General features: G+C 37.3%; 1 protein-coding gene across 2 annotated transcripts in view; it reads right to left on the reverse strand.

Moving 5' to 3' along the window:
• The window catches only part of LOC101562441 (zinc finger protein 474), a 59578-nt gene that overhangs the window by 314 nt on the left and 49962 nt on the right, over positions 1-9302 (reverse strand). For both annotated transcript variants that reach the window (XM_004631339.1, XM_023715336.1), the window contains one exon: positions 3050-3230. In XM_004631339.1, coding sequence (XP_004631396.1) covers positions 3050-3224 — 175 coding nt within the window. In that variant the 5' untranslated portion in view covers positions 3225-3230. The remainder of the gene's footprint in view (positions 1-3049; positions 3231-9302) is intronic.

Raw genomic sequence — 9302 nt, forward strand, 5'->3', positions numbered from 1 at the left:
GAGGAGGAAGAAGAAGAAGAAGAAGAAGAAGAAGAAGAAGAAGAAGAAGAAGAAGAAGAAGAAGAAGAAGAAGAAGAAGAAGAAGAAGAAGAAAAAGAAGAGGAAAACTGGATTAGTTTCTTTTGAAGAACCATCATTATGAAAAATATTTTCAGGAAATACATGTTGAGAGACACTTTAAATCATACCATTTTCACAAATAAATTAAGCAAATGATTAACTTTGAGCTGCTAACTCAAGAGTTAAGTTAGCTATGAACCAGAGACTTTTTTACTCTTTGGACCTTAAAAAGGAGAGGACATTGTATTATGGCTTGTGATATGCATTTTTCACTAATTATTAACATCTTTGCTTATACATTATTATCTTGCAAATAGAACTCTTGGCTTTCTTTCAGTTGACTCTAAATATAAGCTTACATGGGAAAAGAACATGTATATGTACTTTCCTCTTCTGTAATTCTTTGGTGAAATGTTTTCAGAAGGCCAAAATTGACAGTAAAGTGTGAATGTAAGATGAATTATACCCTAAAAATGTATCATCTCTTCATGACCATAAACTTGGAGATTCTTTAAGTAATAATAGTGAAGATAGAAACAGAATAGTTAATATGTTGAAAAGTGCCCTTAAGAAAATAAAACGGATGGTGGAGAAATGTGTAATCTTTGTTGGCAGTGAGGAAAAAGGCACGTGACTCCATTTTAAAGGAACAATGTGGAATTTAGTTTTAATAAGCCTTATTTAAAAACAATGACTTTAGTACATTAAGTTGACTATGTCTTAGACACGCCCATAATACAGCCATGCACTCAGATTTATCATTGCAACAGCATGTGTTACACTTCATTGAAACCTTAGGCAAATGCCATATATTTTCTAATATTGGTTCACACAATGGTTACAAGCCTTAGATTCTTCACATACTTGCTCCTAATTTTTTTTTTAATCCCATGGGAATTTAAACTCCAAATGACCTAATATTTCTCCTTTAAAGTAAATTTCACTTTATTTTCAATTTTTTCTTTTTTTAAGAGCAGACTATATTTATTGAGGGAAAGGAGCGTCTGTCCAAGGGAGGGATAGAAGAGGACCCAAGTGGGCTGTCCTCCCTTTCTGCACAGGTTACGAATGTGTGTCTTGAATGCCTTGAAAACTCTTGTGAGAAAAGAATATCACAGCCTTTCTCATTACTCATGTAAGTTTTAATACAAACCAAAATTCCAGAGCTGTCACTGACTCTCACAGGCAGGCAGTTCATTGCATTTCTAACTTTTTGCACAGGGCTTTGATTTGTGATTTTTTTTTTTCTCTTGTATTTTAGAACAGGGTCTCACTATGTAGATTGGACTTGTAGTGATTCTCCTGTTTTCAGCCTCCCAAGCACTGGGATTACAGGTGTGCACCACCATGCCAGTCTCAATCGCCGTCCAGAGTCTCGGGGTGGGGCAGGCACGGCATGCTGGGGATCGAACCCCAGGCGCTGTGTCTGCCTAAGCAGGTACTTTAATATGCTGAACTATTTGGCCTGTCCTGATTTGTGATCTGAACCATGTTTTTTGAACACTGGGACTCAGATCCACAGAAGGGGAATGGTAATATAAGTACCACTGACCGACAGACAAAGGCACCTGCCAAGATAAAAAGCAGCGTGGAACCCAGAGGAAATTTCCCAGTACTTATAGGATCTCCTTTTCCTCTCTAATTACTAACGGGATAGTGAATCCACCATGCCTTTCAAATCAGGCCATCTTCTCATCTTGTAATAACTGGCTAATGCAGAGACCATGGTAATAACTGAAGTAGAAAGAACCATTATTGACAAGAGGAAATTGCTATCAGGAAAATTTCAAGGAATTAAACAATCTGTGGTCAAATACTCTAATTTCAAATAATTTTTTTATCTTAAATTCATTTCCCAAGTATGCAAGGCCTGAGAATAGTTGGATTCTAAAGGAACCTAGAGCTTAATTGACAATCAAAATTTCCTTTGGTTGGTTGTTATAAATGCTCTTTGGCTCACATTTTTAACAAGAGTGTTTTGGATTAATTAATACTGTCTTCCCGTGGTAGAAATGTGACAGGTGAGCCTAAACTTGTCTGACAAAAATATTCTGTTTTGGTACTTTAAGTGACCATAAAGCTCTGTGACAAAGTCTCTATGACAGTGTTGCTCCAGTGTCGTTTTGCCCATACAGTGCTTTACAAACATTTAATTGTAAACATTCTTTAAATCTCTGGGTGGGGGGTGTGGCTCAGAGGTAGAGCATACCCCTAGAACATGTGTGATCCTGGGTTCAGTCCACAGGATTATCAAAAAGAAAATAAATTAAATCTAAGTATTTCAAATAGAAGTCTAGATTTCCAGTTTATTCTGTGTTATTGCAAGACATGGCCACCCTAGGATAGCATTCTAGTCGTAACATCAGCTGAAGCTGGACACCTGCTGTTTCCTTTAGAGGAAACTGGTCCTCTCCAGCGCACCTTGGTCTCCAGCTTCCTTTTTTTTTTTTTTTTTTTTTTGCGGAACTGGGGATTGAACTCAGGTCCTTGCGCTTGCCAGGGAAGCACTTATCCTACTGAGCCATCTCCCCGGCCCCACCTTTTTTACCATATATGGACTAATTTATTTGATTTTACAACCCAACTAATGGACTCAGTAAGCTATTGAGTTTGGTTTCCTACTCTGTAAATATCAAGATGCACTCTTCCTTGAAAACAAGACTCTGGATGTCCTTAAATCCTTTTTAAGCTTTGTTATTTTTTAAGAATTATGCCTGGTAATGCTTAAAAATATGTCAAGAGAAATACAGTAAGTTCCAGGGGGTCCTGCCCGTGTGCAGTGTTACCAGTGTTGTCACTTTATGTCTCAGTATCTGAAAACATCATTTTGGACAAGCATTGCAGAACTACTTGGCTGTAGCCAATTCTGTGACTGCTGATGATTTTAGTTATTTGAACAAGTAAAAGAACACGTCTATCAAAGTTTATGTCACAATCTAAAAAGAAAAGTTTCCACTCATGTAGTCAAATCTTTTCTTTAGGAACTTACCGGTAATGGTCCTGACTTCTGGTTTTTTAGGTTCTGGTCTCCTTAGTTCTTTAGGCAACAAGTTGTTTTCATTTTGCCACTTTTTTAGGCATTGTGGTTCATGGATGCTAATGGACTTTGTTCCATATTCACGACCACAGATGTAACAAACAACTGTTGGTGGACGCCTTATCATTGTTGACTGCCAATAACATAAAATATCCATTAACTAAAGCTCTGATTTGGAAAGTATATTTTTAAATTATAGTGCTTTCAAACTTTCTAGAAAATCAATATGATTCTAATAGACTGTAACACTTTTGGTGAATTTATCCTTTTCTGAAATTAGGACAATAGAACAAACTATTTTATTTGAGTAGGTAGGGACTTAGAAATGAAGAAGCAGCCAGAATTCTTCATATTGATCCTGTATAAAATGTATTTTCTGGCCTGTAATCCCAGTACTTAGGAGGCTGTAAACATGAGAATCACTATGAATCTGATCTATGTAGTGAGACCCTGAGCATCCTGTAGACCCTGCCTAAATACAGAAAGAAATGAAAAACAAAAAACAAAAAAATATATTTTCTTATGTAACAAATAATTTTCTCTATTTTGTACTTGAGTTATAACACTGGGATTACACAAAGGTAAGCCACATAGGAGTTCACCATAATAGAGGATCTGGATGATGATATGTCTGAGAAATAAAGGTGCCATTGGAGAGTTTAAAATAGATTTTAGGGTTGCCCATATCCTCTTGAGTCAAACAACTGTGCTTCTCTGCTCTTTTGATGTGGAGTAGGCCCCACCATGAGGAGGACTAGTAGTTCATCATGGCTAAGGATAAGCTGGTGGATAAATAAATGCCCAGTGTTTCCACCAAGGCTGACTCCATGCAGTCTCCCAGAAGCCCCAGGGAGATAGTACTGCAGCTACTGATTATATTATTTTGACTTCCTTTCTTTGCATGTCTCCCCTCTTATTCTTTTACTGGACCTTCTTGGATCATTTCCCAAATAAGCTAATTGATTCTAAATCCTTTACTTAGTTCTCCTGCTTCTGGGGGTACCTAATCTATGGGAAAATTAAGGATAAAATGCTATAAAGAATTTCTGCTTTCTGTATTGGAGATATAAAGGTAGAAGATTTTTATAGAATTATTTTAAAGCCCTTTGGAGACTCAAAGTTGTACTGCAAACTGGAAAACTAAAAGGCTCAACTTAAATTGGACCTGCAGAGCCAAAAAGTCAAAAACAAAAAAGCACAAGAAACAAATGGAAACTCCTCCACACTACAAACTTTATAGGAGTATCAAACAGCAGTTATCTGCCAGAGAGTAAGATAAGGGAAGCTGAGGACCAACTCTTCACGAGTTCAGGGGTGGCTGTGTGTATTTGTCTCCCCTCCTTTCTGTTTAGTAACAAGAGGCAAAAAATATAATACTAGGAGAGGAAGAGGCATTGAGAGAAATCTCCACCATTTCAAGGACACAAGCCTATCTAAAGTTGAGAGCACAGCTAGAGAATTGGGCCTTGTGCTGAGTACCAGACAAAAGCAGAAATAATATACACAAGTGAACAATAAAATATGTGCATGCATTAAGCATCCTCCAACATAGGGTAGGAAAGGAGAAACAAAGAATCAAAAAAGGAAGGGTGGTGGTAATGGAGAATAGAATTAAACACCAACGCGGTAGACCTAAGTTCAAACGTATCAATAATTGGATTAAATATAAACGGGCTAATAAATACAAATAAAAGACAGATTCCCAGTCTAGATTAAAAAGGCAAGCCCCACCGATGACACTGATGATTGGTTTACAAGAAATACTTTTGTATGGGACCAGCAAGATAATTCAGCAGACTAAAGCAACTGCTTAGGCAAGCTTAGGCAAGCACGGGGACCATGATTCCATCTCCAGTACCACATGTTGCTCCAGCCCTGCCCCCAGGGTGTGCTGAGCAGGCCAGAGTCTGGGCATAGTGGTGCATGTCTGTAATCTCAGGGCCGGGGGGGAGGCAGAATGCAGGAGGATCACCACGAGTCCAAGCTGGATAGTAAAACCTTGCAATAACCAAATACATTAAAAAAAAAAAAAAAGAAATACTTTTGTAAACATGTGGATTATTACAAGTAAAAAAATGATAAAATATTCCATGTAAATACTATGCAAAAGAAAGTGGGTGTAGGTTTTAATAAAATGTAATAGAAATTCAGATGTTTGAAAGGTGTACTCCAGTTTTGAAGATCAGAGAAAGCTCTAAAATTACAACATTTGAAGAATGGGTAGAACTTAGGCAAAAAAGAGTGAGAGGAATAGAGAAGTAAATTATAGAGTAATGAAACAAAATGAATGTGACCCCAGGACCAGGACTCATACAGTAAATACAGAGAACAGGAAATAATTATACTCGCCTGATGTTCAGTATAGTATCAGGAATGAGAATCAGACAGGTAAGCTGAAATTATGTTGCAAACAACCATAAATGCCATGGTATATAGATTCTATTTTATAAATGACAGGATAATATTAAGAGCGCTAAACTATAATTGTGCTTTAAGAAGGTTAATCTGGTGGTATAAGGCTAGCAGACTAAGCATATGCACAAGAGTCCAAACATTCTTGGCTATGGGACTGAGGAAATCACAGGTCTGAGAAGCTGCCAATATTTTATTCTGGTGACAGGCAAGCTGGTGACGTCATTTACAGAAAGGGAAACCAGGAAAGGTGAGTTGAAGAGGGAGAAAAATAGACTCTGTTTTGAATCTGCAGTTTGATGTACTAGTAGAATTTAATGTGGATACAACCAGCCGAAAGAGGAAATACAAGCCTATAGTTTAGGATTAATAGACCTTAGAATGATTCACACAGAAAAGGATGTATAAAATATGAAAATTCCAGAGGAGGAGAGTACACAGAAAACATATGAAAAAAAAATCCCTGTAGAATGTCTACAATAAGGATATTGGACAAAAAAGTCACAGGCAGAAAACACAAAGAATAGTTTAAATTTGCAGTTAAAAAATAGTATAGGGAGAAAAGATTTCATTCAGAATTCTGGAAACATTTCTTTCTGGTTTTCTGAAAGATGTTTTCAACCACTTTAAGTCTAATGCTGCAGAAGTAATAGGTGATTAAAAAGAAGAGGACATTAGATTTAATTAAGAGTAGATTATGTACCAGTGACTTTTGGGAGTTTAGGTACAATAGAGTGATGACGATGATAAAAACTAAATGGTTAGGAATTAAAAATCAGGTCAAAGCAAAAGGAATGCTTTCACAACTGAAACTTGAGACACAAGAATTGAATAAAGATTTGTAGTTTCCCATCATGTCACAGTGATATATGTGCACCTATGTTTATAGCAGTGAAATTTGTCATAGCTAAATCCTGGAAACAACCCAAGTCCCCCCCCTCCACTGAGGAATGGGTAAAGAAGATGTGGTATTTCTATACAATGGAATATTACTCACCTATAAAAAGATCAACTAGAGGCTTTCATAGGTAAATGGGTGCAGCTAGAGACCATACTCATGAGTGAAATCAGCCCCACATGTGTAAATGTCGTTTGTCTCCCTAGAGTAAGAACATGAAAAAGTAAGATCAGAAAGGCACAATAGGTACTGTGAGAGGGAAAGAGACTGCTCAAGGAACAACTGAGATGAGGGAAAGGAGGAAAGAAAGAAGGAAGGAAGGGGAAAAAAGTGTGTATATACACAGGATAGCCGGGATTGTTGTACTGCTGATTTCTACTGGTCTATTGAAAGGAACAATAAATGAGTAAATTCTTTTGTTTCCTCTTTTTAATTTTTAATTTATTATAATTGCTTTTTAAATCAATTTTACATGCTTATATCTAAGAGTGGTTTATTTTTTGTCTTTGGTACCAAGGATGGAACCCAAGGCTTCCAGCTTGCTAGGCAAGTGTTCTACCGCTGAGCCAAATTCCCAGCCCCTGTATGCTTATATCTGGTAATCTGAACAACTAATTTGAAGACAAAATATGCAATATAGCAACCACTGTTGCATTCCTAAAAAAAAAGATTTGTTAATTGTTATAGTTTTCATGGGATAGAGTATCTTCTGCACAGGGTGAGAGAATGTAGGCCCAAGATCAAGATAGTCTGTAGAGAAAAGTCTCAGAGGAGGTGGCAAGAGGCTATCAGGAAGGAAACTGGAGCAGGAGCCCTTGTGGAAAAGGAAGACTGAAGAAAAAGAGGGCGTTAGAAAAAGTTGTGGAAGAGGAAGGCATTGACGGAGTTCACACAGATGAACTCAGGTTTCTAAGTATGAGATAAAATGATCTTCAGAGAATACAAAGATTTAGATTCTGGGAAACAATAGTGAAAAATAATGACATTAAACATTGTGGGATTGTAACAGTGACTCAATTAGGGAAAAATACTCACCAATTAATGGCAAAGATCTATTTAAGTAGCACTGCAAGATATTTCAATAGAATTAAATAACTTTTTCCCAATATGTTCTTTCATAGCCCCAGGAGGCATGAAAACAAACAAATGAAGCTGATGGTATGGTCTCCTTGGGGAGAATAAAATATGGTAAAATGTATGTGTTTTAGAATTAGTCTGTTCTTAACTATGACTGTTGGGAATTACTCTTAAAATAGGAAAAAGAGAACAAGATCAAAATCAGAAAGAAATGTGTTTATTATTTCTGCCTTCAGAAATAAAAAAAAGTGTACAAGTTCACAATTATTACAGAGAGACCAAATACAAATGGAGGCTTTTTACTTCTTAAATGATCCAAGTTTTTAGAGCATATTATTTGAGATAGAATATTTTATACTAAATTATACCAATAGATTGTAGATTCATGAAAATAACTAAGTAGTTGTTTATACTTTTTAAAAAAATCCCTGTAGTAGGTTATGATACCTGAAAACTGACTTTAAAAGTATTTGACAAATTCAAGATCTAAGAAAATATAAAGTACAAACAATACTTTTCGAGTTACCCAAAAATTCCCTGCTATTTTCTAACATGTTTATTTACTTGAAAGGTTAATTAAATGCAGGTTTTTCAGTTGAAGAATGCAAAGTTACTCGTTTTTACTTTGAGAATAGTGAATTTATTAAAATTCCATATGGAAAGCATGAGCCAAATCCAGCATTTAACCAAGCATATAAGTAACATAAATGACATGGGTCATAAATGAAGATATTCATGTCAAATTGTCAGGAGGTTTCCTTTGGAAGGGAAAGTTACAAGGAAATAGGCAGACACGAAGGCCAGAAGGTGCACATAGAACGACTAAAAAGGATGTGGGGAAAAAATATTAACGTAAAAAGCCTGATGTTCTGCATTATATTTTCCAAAGCTGCCTCATCCTCTGTATTTGTGGCTGAACTTCAGCTGAACCCGCAACATAGTCTATATTCTGAAGTTTTGAAATCTGACTTCTAAGCCATGCTCCAGGGAAGAGTAAGCAACGCAGCTCAGAAGATGAGCAAAATGTTCTCCCAGGCCTGAAGAGAGATGAGATAACCTAGCTGAGCTTTCACTAATTGTCAATTGTTAGTCTGAAGCTGCCTGGGAATGACGAGCACTGTCCAGCTGTGCTCACTGCCACTATTCGAACTACCATGGTTCTACCAGTTAGGTTCTCTCTTCAGTGTTTCCAGACAGAAGTGGATGTGGAGAGACGGAGATGCCACCCAAGAAGAGCAGAGCCTGTCCTGGAGAGCCCGCAGGAGTGCCCTCTAGCTAACGTGCAAGCAGGGAGCTTTTACCAATGGTGTGTCACAGGTTAGGGTGGGAAAGCTGCTCTCAGGGGTCATGTGAGGACAGGGATGCGTCCACGTGGAGCTTACCACCCCAGCCAACTCCAGAGAGTGTAACCGAAAGAAGGTGGAGAGAAGTCCACAAGTCTCAAGTTTCTGCAGCACACAGGATTGGGGTAACAGTTTTCCTTGTGCCCCTTCAGACAGTATTGTGGCATTACCTTTTAATAGCAGAGTAAAAGATTTTTTAAGAAGTTAATTACTAAATTTACATTAATACTGTTTCAAGTGTGAGCAGTTTTACGGGAAGAGTAGAAGGAAATTTCGCTGTACCCATAAGTATGGCTTCATGCAAAGTTTGTTTTTGCTCTTTCAGGTCTAGAAAATACATTCAGGCTGGACAATGACAGAGGCATTTGAACATTTTAGAAAAGCTTCCAGGGGCCAGGCAGATAGCTCAGTAGAATAAGCACTTGCCTGACAAGCCCAATGGTCTGAGTTCAATCCCCACTTCCGCGCAAAAAAA

Source organism: Octodon degus, unplaced genomic scaffold (genome assembly GCF_000260255.1).
Source record: "Octodon degus isolate 3935 unplaced genomic scaffold, OctDeg1.0 scaffold00040, whole genome shotgun sequence".
Lineage (NCBI taxonomy): Eukaryota > Metazoa > Chordata > Mammalia > Rodentia > Octodontidae > Octodon > Octodon degus.